The 18,642-nt window shown below is 37.5% G+C and overlaps 1 protein-coding gene across 1 annotated transcript in view; it reads left to right on the top strand.

Annotated features, from left to right (window-relative positions):
- The window catches only part of SV2C (synaptic vesicle glycoprotein 2C), a 114,897-nt gene that overhangs the window by 49,459 nt on the left and 46,796 nt on the right, over positions 1-18,642 (top strand). The window contains exons 3-4 of the mRNA XM_032676036.1: positions 2,787-2,967; positions 14,063-14,214. Of these exons, the coding sequence (XP_032531927.1) occupies positions 2,787-2,967; positions 14,063-14,214 (333 nt within the window). The remainder of the gene's footprint in view (positions 1-2,786; positions 2,968-14,062; positions 14,215-18,642) is intronic.

The following is an 18,642-nucleotide window of genomic DNA, read 5'->3' as shown; positions in this document are numbered from 1 at the left end:
CTGAAGGAGGTACTGGGCATTCCTGCCTGAACTGGAGAATATATAATCTTGGAGTCTTGGGACTTTTTTAACCACTCCTGGGATCCAGAGGAAGACTGCAAATCACTGCTCTCAACCAAACTGCAGACCACCACTCTCGACTGGACTGCAACCACCACCCTCGACCCGACTGCAATCACCACTCTTGACCAGACTGCAACAGCACTCTCACCAACAGGTTTTTTCCCCTCTCTCTTTACTTTGGACTCAGGGGGCCCAATAAACACCACTCTGTTCACGCCCCATGGTGCTGGGTTATACATTTGGGTTTTGTTAAATTGGTTAAAACCAATTGTTTGTCTGTATAATCGTACTTATTGTATTATTTTATTAAATTGTTATTCTGACTTATAATCTCTCTTTTGGGTTGAGTTAATTTTCCCCTGCTGGTTTACCTTTAAACCAGCACAATATAAAGAAATATTTCATTGGCTTTCTCTATTTCTTCTATTAGAGTGATGATTGGAAAAGCCCAATGACATTTATATATGAAAGAATATAAGGAATTTCACTTAAATAGTAAAAATCAAGCATTTTCTTTGCTTTTTTGAAATTGGTCTGCTGGCAATGCAGCTGTTTAACTATATTTTTTTTATGTTCTTTGAACTGCTATTGACAACAGGTTCTTGTGGGATGGAGTTTCCAAACTGCTAATAAGCAGTGATCCACCTGCAGCATGGTACAGTAACCTTGACCTCAGGAGAGATCTTAAAGCAGTTGAGTGAATATGCTACCTGAGTCATCAGTCTTTTTCTTTTTAGGACTAGTAAATGCATGAGCTGTGTGCATTCTCATGAAAATCTCAACTGGTGAAATAAAAATTTCTGATCAGAGTGAAGGAGCTACTTGATAAATGTCTGCTCCTAAATGCCTCTAAAACAAAAAAAATATTGTAATATCTGTGTCCTTCCTGGGCTAAAAGAAAAGTAAACAGAGATATCTTAGTAATTCTGCAGATTTTGGATTTTCCCACATTCACATCAGCATTCTTTGGTGAAAGACTGAGAACCCAGCAACACCCGGAAAATGTCCATTGACAAAAGTTATTTTGAGAAGAGACTTAGCTGTTGTTCTTAAGGAGTTTGCTGCTTTTGCAATTCTCTTGTGATGAGCAGCAATGGATCTGTTATCCTGTGCTGAGGTTAGATGGAGCTTTGAACAATCTGGTCCAGTGGAAGGTGTCTGTACCCATGGGAGAGGAATTGAAACTGGATGATCTTAGAGAAGCCTTTTAACCTAAGCAATTCTATGATTCTATGATCTTGCTAATATACATTTAACATGTGTGTTTTATCAAATAGTTTTAAATTATGTCTCATAAGGAAGGAGCAGTGAAAACTACTTGTACAAAACACAAGGGGAAACAGTGACAATTTGGGGTGCATGAGGCTCCACAGATGCCAGCACTTCAGATGTTATCGTCTGGAATTCCAAACATGGAAATACTGATGATTGACCTCTACATTAATAAGTCTTTAACCAAGTCCAGGTGTTTAAATGTTTTATTTCAGCTTCCTTTCCCATCCAACCACCTTCTTCAGGGCAGAACTGATTCTTTGGAAGGCCAGAATTTTAGACAACAGCAATTACAGTTCAGCAGAGATGCTGGAGAATTTGTCCATTCTTGAGACTTATCAAAAAGAGACACAAAGCAAGGATTGCTAGTATTTTAAGTGCTTCCAGCACCTTTATAGTTAATGTCTGCTCTCTAGTAGATGTATAAGATGGTAGCAATATGCTAGGTGTATAAAACCCATACTGGGAACTTCAATAAGAAAGTAGATGAAAAAAGAATTACATATATCAAACAAATTTGATGGTGCTATCAAAAATTTGGCAATTGTTTTTTCTTTCTGACAGCCTGCTCAATGTGTTGTGTATCTTTGTCAAGTGTTCCACTGGGAGTTTGTCCTTGAAAAGGAAATAATGTACAATATGCTATAATGTGAATGGTCAAAATGTTAAATATTTCAACTTATCTTTCTGTGAGAAAGTACTTCATGTGGAAAACATCATTAATGTTAAAAAAAAAATCTCAAAATTATTTTTACATATCTCATTTTAATATATATAGCTAAACTGTAATGTACTTGTTCAAAATTCTTTGGGGGGAAAACACAACAGAAAAACCCAAAATAATGAATCAAGAACATTAGAGTACTTTTGCTTATAAAGGACATCGCCTTTTTAAATAAAGTAATACCCTGAAGAAGGAGTGAGAAAAAGACTTATCAAACTGGACGTTTTCAGTTCCATAGATCTCAAGTGGAAAGTGTGTGTTTCATAATCAGCTTTCTTTAGATTAGACATATTATTCCTAATGATTAATCTCCTACAAGACTGCTTATTTTCTGGAAATGTTCAGGAAAATTATTTTGGTAGGGGAAGCTATAATTTTTTGCAATATTTAACATAAATGCAGTTTATTACTGAGTAAATAGCGGCATTTTCCCTTCTATTCAGACTTATTTGCATACATTTTTATTGTTTTAGGTAGAGGCACCTGGTTTAATATTTATATTGAACATCAATGTGTCTGGTAACAAATGACAAAGACATGGTAGGAAATCTGTTCTCCCTACATACATTTGCAAAGCTATGCATATAATTTCTATGCAGTGAGAAAGGATAAAATAGTTTGTATACTATTTTTTTCATAAATATAGAAGATTAACTGGTTTTGGTGTCATCAATTGTGGTCAAGTTATGCTGCTCACAAAACAATATCTTTTTTTTGTGTATTACAGGTAGCATAGTGTACCTTGGGATGATGGTGGGGGCATTCTTCTGGGGAGGCTTGGCAGACAAGGTGGGAAGGAGACAGTCACTGCTGATATGTATGTCTGTCAATGGATTCTTTGCCTTCCTTTCATCATTTGTCCAGGGCTATGGCTTCTTCCTCTTCTGTCGCTTGTTTTCTGGATTTGGGTAAGCTACTCTGGTTTTGTTCGTTTCCACAATTCCAAGTGTTAATAAAACTTTCCTGTTTGCAAAAGTACATTATTTAATGTATAAATACAGTCTGTATTGGGGTGAGAGAATTAAACAACTATTGTGTTGCTACTACACTGCTAAATCACAACTGGAAGGGGAAGAATAATGATTTTAGGGGAAAGACACAGACTGAAAACTGTGAGATTAGATTTGTTCTTTTTTTGCAAAGGATTTGCTTTGTAAACTTGATCAACTTACTTAACGCTTTTATGCCTCAGCTTCTCTACATACAGTATGTTTTTCAGTAAGCAAAATAATACTCTTCCTACAGGTGTACTCTAAGATTTTAGTAATATTCATGAAGTTTCTAATGTGTTTGTGTGCATAATATTTTCTGTAATGCCACTGCAGTCAAGAATGTAAAATTTAAAATGGAATTCTAGACTGTGTCAGATATTATTGTTCTCTTCAGAAGAATGGTGTTTGTGGCCCTGAGTTTTCTTTACTTTTCATTTAAATAACTTCTCAGTTGTTGTTTTAGATACATATAATGATTAAGTTTATAATTTTAAACTCCCATGAACAGACATTGAGATACACAAGTAAATTACTGTGAGAAAGCTTCTACTTTTACTGCACCCCTGGATAATAGAGAGCTCTGTTCTTCAATGTGCTTTGTTTGGCACTTCTGGTAATGGCCTGATTCAGATCAAAACTCCTGATTACAACTCCAATTCAGGCCACTATCACTAATCAGGATGCTGAACAGAGAGGAGCACAGTGGCTGAGTTGTTAAGTCATACACACAAACTCCACTGCTTGTATGGTTTGTTGGCTGTACAGTATGTAACCATACAGTGCAGCAACACTGTTGTGTGATGTTTGTTGTTTTAGAAATCCCTTGAACTGGTCTGAAGCAGGTTAGGACTAGACGCTAATACCAAAAAAAAATTACCATAGCACTAAGTAGTTTTAAACTGATGTATGAAGGGGAATGGAAGGGCAAGAGGAGAGAGGAAGATATGAGGAGTCCTCTAGCTAGAAGAATCTCCTTAGTCTGTCAGTAGCTTGCCAGATATGACTTTAAAAGACGAGGGGAAATGGCAATACTCTAATTATTGAAAAGAAAAAAAGCTTAGAAAAACAAAATTAAAAAATCCTGTATCCTAAATCACCATAAATTCCAGGTGCTATGTTTTGTCACGCCATAGAGAAACACCACAGATAATGTTTCATGACACTTTCACTCTTCTATGATCCAGACAAAGTCCAGAAGCTTATTGTAATATCACTCACCCTTCTTAATTCACTGGAGCTTGTGCTACTAAGCTTTGCTTTTTGGCTGACAGTTTGTGACACTGTTGCCTTTCACCTAGATTGTTCCTATTGGGACATACAGCAAAATAGGTATTTACTATGCCTCATAACAAACTTGCCTGCAGGGTCTCCTCCTTGCTTTTACAGTAATGTTCAGTGTCTGTAGCTCTCCTTGTGATAGATGTACATCTTGAGTTGAGAATTGTGTTCTGTTGTGTACACAGCTTATGATTAATGCTTTGAAGGAGCATGCCCTTCGTATCTGTATCCTATATCTCTTTGTGTGTCCCCACCCTGTCCAAAGTCCTCCTATGCCATCTTTGAGAGCTACATGAACAGGTCATAGATAATTTATCACTATGTACTACATTTTAAATGGACCCTCCAAAACAAACCAAAACCAACCAACCAGCCACAACAACAAAGACAGGATGACCTGCAGAGTCATTCCTCATAGCAATTACTGCAGAGAAAGATGCATGGCTGGCTCACATTCGCTGTGTTATTTGAAGATTGGATTTTTCCTCAGAATAATCTCCTTCAGCTGATATCAGAGCTGCAGGAGGTTTCTGGAAAAGAGAAAAAGCCACTGGGTTTCTAGAAAAGAATCTCTTCCTCATTACCTCAAGATGAGAGAAGGCACATCTTAATGAGATGTTTCCCCTTTTCCAGTCAATGGGAACTTCACCAAACTGTCACAATTTCTCAAGTATGGTGGATAGTGGCTTAGAAACTTCATCTTCCAGTTCCCTCATGACCCACCGATGTTTCTCGTCAGGTCCCATCAACTTGTGCACCTTCAGCTTTCTTAGATGTTCCCTAGTCTGATCTTCTCCTACAGTGCAATGTTGTCATTCTCCCAGCCCCTGCCTTGCCCTCTGCAACCGGTGTGGCTGGAGCACTCAGTGATGAAGACTGAGGCAAAAAAAGGGCCCGCATTCTTCCTAGTCTTCCTTTTCTTAACAACATGCCACTGTGCCTTTGTTAACAAGAGAGGAGGCTTTGCTCTAGTCATTTTGTGTGAATCAAAGAGCCCAAATATGAAATTGGAATAATTTTAAGCAAATAACTGAATGATATGTTTTAAAGGCAAAATAGTATTATTACTCAGATAGGAGAAGAGTTTTTTAAGGGGCAGAGAGTTATCTGGACAATTTCATTAAATTAAAAATCAATAAAATATTAAGAACTATTCAAATTAAATAAAATCATTTAAGTATATAGAGTTTAAACTGGTCTGTTGGCTTCTAGATAATCTAAAAAAAAAAAGTTAAGAAACATGAAAAAATAAAAACGGTATCTGATAGAAGATTGTACTTATTTTAAAAATACTATGAAATATTCCCTTTGTAGTCAGAATGTGTTTACAGAAGTAAACAGCCCAAGGGAAAAAAATATACCTTCACATATTTTTTTTTAAATTTTACTTTTTCATCTGAAAAAACCTAAAACTAGTAAAACTTTTGCAAGAAAACAAAAGATATTTTGAATGCAAACCAGTATAAATAATATTAAGATGTTGCTGTGTAAAGGGCATTGATATGTATGAAAGTCTGAAAGATGAACTTAAGCTAGAGAAAAGAATAAAGAAATGTTAGAAAATCTTCAAGATCATTTCCTGTTACAGAAAATAATATTATAACTGTGATTCTTCCACTGATTAATCCAAAATCAAAACTGAAAAGGAAATTGAATCCAAAAGCCTGATAAAGGTCTAGGAGGGTTTTAGACCTGTTTTCCTACAAGGTAAAAAGACCTAGATGACAAACTGTGAGCTGTATTCATCATTAGCCATTGGAGGAAGGTGCAAAGATTTTTCATGAAAACATACCTTGTTATGTCTGTTTAAAATTGTCAAAGAAAGGTTTCTCTGATACAGAGCATGACTCACCACAACGTTGCTGTTAACTTGAATGGAGCTGGAGTTGTTGTCTATTTAACACTGCTGGTGTGAAATATTCTTCTCAGCTATAGAGTTTTATCTAATTTCTATTACCAAAAAGTAATCTAAGATATTAGTATATTAGTTGTGATACAGATAATTTTAGTTGCAGCCTTTTTAAGCACAACAACTCAATTTAGGATAAAGTGATTAAAAGTGCACCATAGTGCCCTTTGTCTTAGCCCCGCAAGTTTCATTTTGGTTGCTTTGAAATAGCCAGAGATGATACCATTTGGAAAAATTTATCCAGCCCAACTGTTACTTCTAAAAGTAATCAAAGTTTCCATGCAGCAAAAAGCTAGCTGAAATAAATATCCTGAGATGAACCAGAGTTTAGAAATTTTTCAGAACAACCTCATATGTTTGCTCCTGGAAGAAACTTACTATTTTTCACGAACAAAGGAAAAAATGTTAAATAAGTATGTCCTAATTTTAAACCATATATTATTCCCAGAGTCTGTATAATAAAGTCCTTTCAATTGCTGTATATCCTTTTCCGCTCCTGAAACCGCTCCCAAAACCGCTCCCATCCTGATTCTTGCTCCTTCACACTACAGAGATTTCTTTCAATTTGCCAGAATTTCCAGACTGACCTTCGGACGGCTTTCTTCATCCTTCCTCAGACAATGCCTCTAAACCTTCCTGCAGTACTCCTTCCACATAACTGGAATCTACCTCAGAGTCCTTGTGTCACTGTAGTAGCACTAAAACCGTAATTCAGGTATTTTCTCAAATTATTCACACTTCTCTGGGGAATCAAAAGTTAGCAATAGTGGATGTAGCTTCTTGTAATTTACAATTTTGAGGTGATTGTCTGTGCAAGTCCACACACACTGCCCTTTACCACCATTTTTGTATGTTATATGTAATGGCAAGAAACTCTTAGAGGCTGTGACAAGGAAGGATGTGCAAGAAGTCCATATACATAACAACTGTAAACATGCTCCAAGAGAGATATAGACAATGTGGACACAGGACAAGATGGTTGGTCTACACAAGCAGATGCCTTCAGGAACTTCAGATCTAGACCAACAGCCTGCTTTTATAATTGTGTGTCATCAGTACTTTGTATCATGTTGTATTTATCTTTTACCTCTTCATACCCACTCGTTCCACTTCTTTTTCATGAAGCATCTTGTGTCCTCTCACCCTGAAAAGGTCATAATCTTTCTGCCTCTAATTTCTCTCCAGCATTCAGCTGTCTCCCACTCAGGGCTATCAGTGTTTTTACACTGCAAGCTAATGAATAGCTCTGCTGGTGGTTGGCTTCAAAGCTAATACCCTATGCCAAAAGGGATATGTGCTTCTCAATGAAGCCAAGGAAGCAGCTAGCAAGCTCTGAGCTTTCCAAATAGCTTAGATTCCACCCTTGCAGCTTCAGATGTGGCTAAAAGTTGACTAATCTAAACCTTGGATAGCCAGGTGAGAAGTGGTCTTCCCCTTGCTTTTAAGAGAACAGGACAGTGTTCTTATGAGAAAAGGAAGATCATACAAAAGGGAGAGAAAGGCTAGACAAGGGAAATATATAAATAATATAGAGAGACGACATGACAGAAAAAAATCAAAAGAAATGTAATAGAGTCATAGAATCATTTAGTTTGGAAAGGACCTTTAAAATCACTGAGGCCAACTATCAGCCCAACACTGCCAAGTCTACCATTAAACCATGTTCATAAGCCCCTCACCTACACATCTTTTAAATCCCTCCAGGGATGGAGACTCCACACTTCCCTGGCCAACTTGTTTCAATGTTTTGCAAATGTTTCCATGAACAAATTTTTCCTACTATACAATCAAAACTACCCTGGCAAAACTTAAAGCTGTTTCATCTATCCTGCTGTTACTTGGAAAAGGAGACACTGATCACCACCTACCCACAACCTCTGTTCAGTGATTGTAGGGAGTAATAAGGTCCTACCCTAAGCCGCCTTTTTTCCGGCCTAGACACCCCCAGCTCCTTCAGCCACTCCTCATAGTAATTGTGCTCCAGACGCTTTGCCAACTTCATTGCCTTCTCTGGATGCATTTCACTAGGTCAATGTCCATCTTGTAGTGAGAGGCCCAAAACCAGACACAGCACTAAAGGTGCAGTATCACCAGTGCTAAGTACAGGGAGACAATCACTATCCTGGTCCTGCTGGTCACAGTATTTCTGATACAAGCCCGGATACCACCTGGGTCTTCTTGGCCACCTGATCACACTATGGCTTTTGTTCAGCTGCTTTTGACCAGCACCTGTGGGGGTGTCCTTTTCTGCTGGGCAGCTTTCCAGACACTCTTCCACCAGCCTGTCGTGCTGCCTGGGGTTGTTGTGACCCAAGGGCAGGACCCAGCACTTGGTCTTGTTGAACCTTATACTGTTGGTCTCAGCCCATCAACCCAGCCTGTCCAGATCCCTCTGCAGAACCTTCCTAGACTCCAGCATGTTCCCATTCTTGCCCAGCTTTGTGTCATCTGCAAACAGACTGAGTTGGCTGGGCCTGATCCCCTGGTTGTCCTATATATACTGTGTGATGGCACTCAGGATGATCTGCTCCATGACCTTTCCCCGCACGGAGTTCAGGCCCTTCTTTGAAATGGGTGTCATTTTTCACAACCTCCAGTTGACTGGGACCTCCCCAGTTAGTCAGAACTGACAACAAATGATGGAAAGTGGCTCGGTGAGCACTTTCACCTCCCTCAGGACCCTTGGATGGATCCTGTCCAGCCCAATAAACTTGAGAATGTCTAAGTGGTGTAGTGGGGCGCTGACCATTTCCCCTTGGATTATGGGGGCTTTGTTCTCTTCCTTCTCTTTGTCTTACAAATCAGGAGGCTGGCTACCCTGAAAACAACTGGCCTGACTATTTATTTCCCCTCATGTAATAAAGACTGGACGTTCTCTTTGGCCTGTCTTTGTTGTTAATATATTTATAGAAACTTTTTTTTTTTTGCCTTTTACACCAGTAGGTAAATTTGGTTCTAATTGAGCTTTGGCCTTTCTGATTTTCTCCCTGCATAAACTCATGACATTCTTGTAGTCCTCCTGAATGACCTGCCTGTTTTTTCGAAGGTTATAAACTCCTGGTTTTTTTCTTGAGTACGACTGTCTCTGTTCAGCCAGGCTGGTCTTCTTTCCTGCTAGCTCAGTTTTCAGCACAAGGGAACAGCTTGCTCCTGCACCATTAGGTTTTTTTTCTTTAAGAATGTCCAGTGTTCTTGGACTCATTTGCCCATCAAGACTGCCTCCCAAGTGACTCTCTCAACCAGTTCTCCTAAAAAGGTCAGTCTGCCCTCCAGAAGTCCAGAGTACCAATTCTCCTTGACACCTCTCCTTACTTCTCTGAGAATCAAAAACTGTCATTTTCTGATCACTGTGCCCCAGACAGCCTCCAACCATCCTATCACACCACCCATGAGTCCTTCTCTGTTCACAAACAAGTCCAGTGGGGTGCCCTTCCTTGATGGTATCTTGACCAGCTGTGTCAGGATATTGTCTTTCACACATTCCAGCTATCTCCTGAACTGTTTCCTCATTGCTACGATGCTTTTCCAGCAGACATCTGGTAAGTTGAAGTCCCCTGCAAGAACAACAGCTAGTGATTGTGAGACTTCTCCCAGCTGCTTACAGACTATTTCATCCGCTTTTTCTTCCTGGTTGGCCTAGATGGTCTGTAACAGACACCCACCATGGTATCTGTTTTTTAAGTAAAAACTTGAAAAGATTAATGAAACAGAAGAAGAAAATCTGCAAAAGAATGCATTAATAAACAATGATTTTGCGATTACCAGTACTGGCAGATGTGGAAGTAATTTATCTGACATATCTAGCAAATCGTTTGCAATTATTCTTTGCAATATGCTTGAATTTGACATCATATTAGACTTGATTTTTCTTAATAGTGTGGGGTAAATTTAGGGAAAGAATTATTTACTCATCAGTTCAACTTTTATCAGAACTGACAGTACGGCAGAGTTCAGTAAATAATCACATGAATCTTTTTTACAAGGACTCTCTTGCTATTAATAGCATACAGGCCCCTTATGTACCTGCAAGGCAAATTCTTTAGTATACATAGTCCAAGGAAACACTTGTATTTAAACATGGATAGAATGATCAGCAAAACTTAGTCTATAGTGTACTGCAGTTTTCTTGGGTTTTATCCAGCAGTTCTCAAGAACTTGTCAGTCTGGCTGCTCACCCTGAGATACTTTGCCAGTCTAATGGCAGTTCTGAAAGGAAAACAACAGAGATGTTTTTCAGTGAGACTTGTGGTAGGGGGGTATTGAACTGTTAATAGGAAGAGAGAAGAGTAGATACAATTGAATGGAAGGATAAGGGGTGATAGGTTGTTTCCAAATCTCTGAGACTGTGTCTTGAGGTCTATCACTTTTTAACAAATTGAAAATAACAAGGTGACAAGTTGCAAATGCAATCTCACACAGACACAATCTTTATTTTTAGTCTGGAAATTGTCCAGCTTTGAAAGAGAAGACAAGGTATTTCAGAAGAGCACCATCCTACCTTGTGCACTTAGCATTCTGTACAGGTTTGGGTTTTTTTTCTAATTATCTCTATTCCTTGTATGCTTTTGCATGTCAAGCCCCTTTGGCTAGTGAATCTGCAAATAAACAAAAGCTTCTATCTGAAACCAGAGGTTCCTGAATGCCTCACAGACGTGTTTTCATTACAGCTGTCACACTGTGCAGTTGCCAAAGTCTGTTGTTACAAATCATAGCTCTGAAGGTAGATTAGCAGACATTTATCATCTTTATTTGTGACAAAGAAAATGCAAATGTATCTTAGCTGATTGTTTGTTTCACTGAATCCTACCGTCCTAAGTTGCATCACTTAAATCTCCTTTTGGTTTCTCCTTCCCCATAATTTTCCAGAACAAGCGTGAGCTGAGAGTGTACATAAATATATAATTATGCATTCTCTCTTGCCCTACCTACTTCTGATGGGGTGTATCATGTAAGATGAAAAATAAGTGGAAAATGTTGTAGCTGACATTTTTAATTTTTTTGACTGATATTTATGCTATTCTCTCATATTGCTCACATATGGAGCAATATATGCAGGAGCAAAAGGTTCTTGCTCTTTATTAGGTGTTGTTCTTCTATATATTCTTACATAGTTACAGAAAAAGCGAGGCTGAAGGCATGCATCCTGTTGTTCTAGGTGCAGAGACTGACCCTTATAGTGAGAGAGTTTATTTTATGATCTTGAGCCAATCTCGACAAAGTTTTGCCTCTTGCTGCTATTGGGCTACAGAATCTGTTATTCTGGAGACACTTATCACTCATGATCATCAACCCTGAGGTTTAGATTAGTGTGTTTTTTTAATCTTTTTAAAAAATGTTCAGATACCACACAATTTATCTGTGGAGGTGTAAAAAATGCACATATTTTTAATGCACTCTTAAAGGAATGGCCCATACAGGGATTGAACATACAGCCTTGGTGTTACTAGCACCATGCTCTAACCAACTGAGCTAATCTCAGGGTTTAAGGTGCAAAGAAGGAAACAACATGCTTTACTACACTATTGCTATGAAACAAAGACCTTCAACTCTAAATAGCAGCACTTGCCTATGCAATGGAAGTACATCCTTTATTTCTTGTTTAAACAGTAGACAGGTTGTTTTCACTGTTCAGTCAATATGAATGTAGTATCTGAACTTTAAGCTTTTCTTAGCCTCTTGATGTACTCACTGGAAATACCAACTTAATCACATCAGTTAAAACAGAAGAATTGTGAGTTTTCAAAGCTGATTTTTTTTTCTTGGTTATTTGCGTATCCAAAATAACATTTTAGTTCATTGGCTTCAAAATTTCTCTTACATGTCCAAAAGGCCTACTTGGTAGAAATGTCATCCCATTAATTTGGTCAGTCCAGACAATGCTTCTGAAATCTTGGAGAATCCTTAGGATGTAGCATATATGTCAACCCCCCTGGAACAGTCTTAACTGCTAAAGCAGCATCAACCTCCCATCCTTCATGGTACCATTGGTTCATGCTGAAATGTAAGAGATGCCTTTTTTGCTGCTTTTGATCAGGTTCTCTGTACATTTTATGTCATTGAGACAGGGTAGGTTCTTTCCACTTGAAGCATCCACCCAATGGATTCCATGCGCAACCTATTAAATTAGATCTTCTTGAAATAGAACACCTGTAACTACTCTTTAGCACTTTCCAGCTTTGGCAGGAAAGAGGAAGACTATTTCTTGTTCTGCTAGTGAATTTTCAACATTAGAGAAGGAACTCTAATTAAGTGCACGAATAGTCTATTTGGGCATTATTGTGGAAGTGCAAATCAAAACTGTGTCTGAGGCCTGGAGGGTAAGGCATCATAGCTGTAATCCATTTATATTTTAGGAACTGAAGAGCCCTGAATCCATAGTAGCACTGAGACAGCAGGTCTTCCCCCTCACAGAAAAATGATCTGTGATTTCACCCTTGGCCATGTCCCTTCCACCATTCCTCACTCGTAATATCCAGGAGAAACTCTGAGAACAATGTCTCTTGTTGCCTGTGACAGGGCAGTTTGTAAGGGAAGGCTTTCAGTATTTTCAGCCATGAGAAGAAACAGGATACAGCCCTTGTTAGCTGCATATGTAGCAAGAATTCCTGGAAGTGTAAACCTGCATTATCGGCAGAACCTGTAAGAGCTAGCAGGCTCAACTATGAGAGAAACATTCATCGAAAGACTAAATAAATAGACTAAATACCAGCAGTATATTATAAGACGATAAGGCTTCAGGATGACCTAGCTGGACTTTTGTAGCGTGGCGGGTACTTTACATGGTAAAGAAGGATGTACGCTCTTCTGAGGTGGTGATCAAAGAGAGTTTATTTCAAATTTGGCGCTTCCTTTTATACCCTGATATCATGTGACCTTCTAACCAATAGGGTTATCTATTTAGACGCATGCTCCTTTGGGCTTCTCAGCCCCAGCAGTCCCCCATGCCTTGGACACGTCTCCTACAGACTTTCACTACCTGAAGGGAGACTACAAGAAAAATGGAGAAAGACTTCTTACAAGGGCATGTTTTTAAATGAACAGAGAGTAGGTTTAGGTTGCATATTAGGAAGAGGTTCTTTCCTGTGAGGGTGGTGAGGGGCTGGGACAGATTTCCCGGAGAAGTTGTTGATGCCCCATTCCTTGAAGTGTTGAAGATGAGGTTGAATGGGGCACTGAGCAACCTGACCTAGTTAAAGGTGTCTTTTTTTTTGTCCACCTGACCTTCAGAGAGTGCTTATTTTACCATGTGAAAAAATGAATATTATATGAATGCATAGGCTTTTTGTAAAAAGTTAAGTAAAAAGCCAGCATGGGCTTAGCCAGACATGAAGTGCAACTGAATAGAAAATGCTTTTAAATATGTATGAAAAAAACATTGACATTTAGTTACTTCCTGATTACCTAAATAATGGGAGACAAGACTTAGAGAAATACCAATTACTCTTTGGGAAAATTATTATTATTTTACCATTAATAGCAATGTATTTTGGCACCTGTCAGTAGGCTGCCGTGATTTTGTAATGGTGAAATTCAGGACTTTGTGATGGTTCCTGTTCCAGTGACTAACACACTGACAATTCCCTTGAAACACTGAATGCAACAAATAGTACGTAGAATTTTCAAGGAAATATTTTACAAAATTTGTGTCCAAACTGATGAAAGTTTCCTCTAATGTTCCCCAACACATGGTGCAATTTTAGAAAAAACACTTGTGCCAGAGAAGCTGTTTTTATTTGGCTTTTAGAAGACTGCAGCTATGGGCTTGTTCTAACTTCTTCTAGCTGTTACTCTCTTGCTTAATCCATGATCTGTATCTCCTTTTAGGATCGGTGGAGCACTGCCAACAGTCTTCTCCTATTTTTCGGAAGTGCTTGCTCGGGAAAAACGAGGTGAACACCTGAGCTGGCTCTGTATGTTTTGGATGATTGGTGGTATTTACGCTTCTGCAATGGCTTGGGCAATAATTCCTCATTATGGTAAGAAAACAGCGCCTTGTGATTTGTAGCTCTTCTAGTATGAAAGTAAAGCTCTTGAAATATATCTTAAAAGGGGGTATTCATGTCTGTTCTCAGAATACTTACCCCACTTCTGGTGAATATAGTGAGAATAGGTTGTACCCTAAATAAGAAGTAATTTATTAAAAGACCCAAAAATTAGCCAATATCCATGTTTAGTCAGATTCTTTAAATTACTGAAAACCTGAACACATGAAAATATAATTGGTTTTACTGCTGAATCTGGGGAAAATAGATCATGTGAAGACTTGCATCAGAGAAAATAAATTTTAAATTGCTGGATGTCAAATTGGTGCTTATTTTGATACAGAGATAAATTGTCAATTATACATTATTGAGAAGAAGAGTGAGAAATTTCTTAATTTTTGCAGTGCTGAAATCTGAAATTAGTCTGAAAAGAAAACTGTGCAGAATGTTTCTTAGTAGATCTTTTTAGTGGTGTAAAAAAAGATATATGGAACAGAGTGCACTTAAATGTGGTAAGGATGCATAAGGGCAATGGCTGAAGTTATACACGCACACAATACAAGCTACATTGTGAAAGAGCTCTTTAATTGCCTTGACATGGTTAAACATATGGAGGTACAGATTCAATTCTGAGTCTCTTGGGCTTGCCTTTCAGAAGAGTTAAGTGCTCACAGGTCTCCAGTGTTGGTGAGACTGCTCAGGGGTTCTTAAAAATCAGCCTCTCAAGCACTTCTCCCTGGCAGTCCTCAAGTGAAGTAAAGCAGCACACTGAGTTAGCTGGCATCCAAAGCAACTTTCTTTAGCCAAGCAGTGAGGTTTATCACAGTTAGATTGTGAAACAGAGGACAACTTCATAAGGTTTGCTCAAAGTGATTTAAACATTTAGCAAATAGTAATGTCCAGAAATAAATTACAATAATGCGGACTAATCAAATACTTAGACTGTTGCATTAAAATGAATTTTAGAGTCCAGTACACTCAACCTGAATCTATATCTTCAACCTTGCCTTTTGACTTTGAATTGTTGGAATCAAAGAGAGGAATTTTTGCTGAGAAGGCACCATGCGGATTCTTTTTTTCCAATTAGTAAATTGCTCTGGTTGCCAAGTACGGTTTTGCTTTCCTATGGATTTTTATTTTCTTTATCTTTCAGTTGAAAATGCAAACATTATGACAGTCTGATTTACAGAGGTTGTTTAAATATAAAATTGTAGATTTTATAAATAACTCAATATCCTTTACTGAGGTACTTTTAAAACATCACATGGCAGTATATCTCAATGAATAATACAATTCCTTCTACCAAAGCAGTGGTGCTAGAGAGAAAAATTTTCTTCTTTCTTTAGCAGTGGAAGAATATCAACAACAAAAAACAATGCTGCACAGATTTTTTTTGTTGGTGTTGGTTTTTTCCTCATGTGAAAATATTTGTTAAATAGCATAAGAGAAAAGCTAGCCATATAAGTCACTTTTACAGTTTATTAAGGAAAGTTGTAATGGTCAAGAGGAGGGCAAAAAAAGCAAGCTATAGACAACAGAAACAATCCTTTCTCACAGTAAAAGAAGTTCATACGTCATTTTGATGGCAAAATTGTTTATGGGTTCTGATGAAGCCTTAAAATTGTCTTTACTTACAAACCAGATTTATTTTTTTTTTATGTTGTAAAGTTTAAAACTAGTGTCTTAGTTCCTCGTGTAAATGCGAAACCATTCCAGTTCATGCAAAATGCGTTGTTGTCATGCTACTGTGCTGAGCTCGGCCATTGCCAAGTGCTTCCAGAGCAAACCCTGCTCCAGCATTTGGAGGGTGTGGTCACACATTCCTATATTCTCCTGGAAACAATCCATGACAGAGGAATACCCATGCAGATCTCTGCACCCTTTGTGCAACATGCGTTTAGGAGGCTCTTATGGTATTTTGTCTTTTACAACTTCTTCATGGTTCCTGTGGGTTTATTTTGCCAGAATTAATCAAAGATAAAGATTTTTCTCCAAATCACTTCCAGTCCATCATTTACATTTTCACTGACCAGGAAGCAAAACATAATTATAAACAAAACATCTGCTTCTAAACCTCTTTTATATAGTGCGTAGGGATTTCTGAGCTCTCTGCTTCTCATTTGAGGAGTAAACCATGTTGATTTTTCTCAGATGGACTCAGAAGTTACTCAACAACAGTGAATGAAGTTGCATCTGTTGAAAAGAGGTAAACTATCATTGAGCATAGTGGAATTATTCTTAAATTAATAGAAAGACACCAGGTCAACACAGTAGAATAATTTCAAATATTCTTTTCTTCCCTCTTTTACAAATGTATACCTTTCATTTTTACTGCTTCTTTTATAAACCACTTCAAAAAGTCCTAGATTCAAAAGTATACGTTATCTAGCCAGGGCAGTCATGGAAGCTATGTATGCAAGTTTACCAGTTGAACATTCAGCTGTATCTTTCAGTGAGAAAACAAATATTAGGTTCTCTGTATGTAATAGTTTACCTCTGTTGTTAAAGCAGAGCAGGAGTGTGTGAAATATGAGGAGAGAAGAGGTTCTGAAATACAAAATAAAGTGTAGCTAACAGTTGTCTTGGCGTCAGCATGTTGTTAAGTGAGGAATTAGCATGATATACTGCTGCAGTGACCACATATTGAAAGGCTAATATTATCTGAAGGACAAGCGTCACTGTAGTAGGACTTCTGAATTGCTGTATCTGTTGGCTGTTGTTTAAAAATTGAAAATGGATATAGACTTTTTCAGAGTCTCCTAAAACAGAGCTCAGGCCACAGAGAAGATATTAGAAGAAACAGCTGCAGAGAAATGCTTCTAATTGCAGCTAATTAACAAAGCCCAGGTTAGGCTGCTACAAAGAAATTGTTTTATGCATACTTATATCAGGCTGGATAGGAATAATAATAATAATTTTATAAATACTTTTACAAATGCAACTTTAAATTTAGCATTATGTTTCAAGGTACATTAGTTCAAAGATCTACTTGGTCTTACAATAGTCTTTAAAATGTTCATTTTCCAAATAATGAAGAATCCTAAGACTCAGAAATTTCCGTTTAAAATCTAGACAGTGATATCTTAAATCTTTTATACCAGATTTATGTGTTAGTCTGAGAATAGAAATAAAAAAGAACTATGAAAGTTGTTTTATCAGTTAAAAATAAACAAACAAACAAAAGTTGTGTGCCATACCCATGTATTTTTGTAAAAATCAGTCTCAATTTTTATTGTGACATATCTCCAAACTAATAATAGGAAGCTGGATAGGGATTTCAGTGTGTTATTAACTTCTTTTATTCTTAAATCTTATTCCTCAACAAGAAAGGGAGTACTTGTCCAAAAAGAAATAAAATTGCAAGGCAGAGAACAGGATGGTACAGGTGCCCAGGCTACTACAGCGCAAGCTGCATGTGAATTGTGAAGCTTTTCCCACACTCTAACACGCCACTTCTGGTATGTACCAGAGGAGAGAGGAGATAGCCATGTCAAATTACTGTACTGAGCGAGTCTCCAAAATATGATCAGAAACAGAGACATTAATTCCATATATATGCACTGAATTCCAATTAAATTAGGCTGGATTATTCCCTAAAAGACTGCAAATTTAATAATACAGAATCAAGGAAATAGGAAAAACACTTCCTTCTAACACACTCAATGCAAAAAGCAGATATAAGTGTAAATATTTATTCAGACCAGTGTAATCATATTGCATAACAGATCTTCATTTAAAGTATTCATTTTTCATCACTTGAGTCTTTTTTCCCACTGAATTGAGGACCACTTACTTGTATTCATAAGAGAGGTATTTAACACCATTAAGGAAACAAATCTGGAGTAGAAAGAAGTGGAATAAGAAAGCTAAGGGAAAAGCATTCCATTTCAGAAGTGAAGATTTCTTGCCTGGCTGCAATGTGTCTCTCTAGGTGTAAGTAGGAATGTATTAATATGTTCTCTTTTCCAGCAGATTTTTCCATTACGTCAACATACAACTGATGTTTTTTTCTGTGACTGAAAGAAGACTAGTTACAAATTATATTTCTACTTCAGTCATCAGAATTTTACTAAACTAAAGAAAGACACTTTTTTCTGAATTTTTTTTTCTTTTTGAAAGAATAACTTCTTTACAGTAACATAGAACTTAAAAATGCAGACATAGAGGTGTCAAAAAAATGCATTAACAGTTGATTTGCAAAATGCTGTATTTAAAATATTAATGATAACTTCTATTTTTAAAATGTATCATTATGTCTCCCACTTTCCCCACTTCTCCCATTCTTTTCCTGGTCTGCAAAATACCTTACTTCTACTTTTCTCTGAACATCTTTGCCTATTACTTTTCTCTTAGATGAGTTTAAAGGACAGAAACTGGAGTTTAGTTTAGATAAGAGAGAAATTAAGTGTTATATACAGATGT

This window comes from Chiroxiphia lanceolata, chromosome Z, assembly GCF_009829145.1.
Source record: "Chiroxiphia lanceolata isolate bChiLan1 chromosome Z, bChiLan1.pri, whole genome shotgun sequence".
NCBI lineage: Eukaryota > Metazoa > Chordata > Aves > Passeriformes > Pipridae > Chiroxiphia > Chiroxiphia lanceolata.
This window is presented reverse-complemented; position numbering and strand designations above follow the sequence as displayed.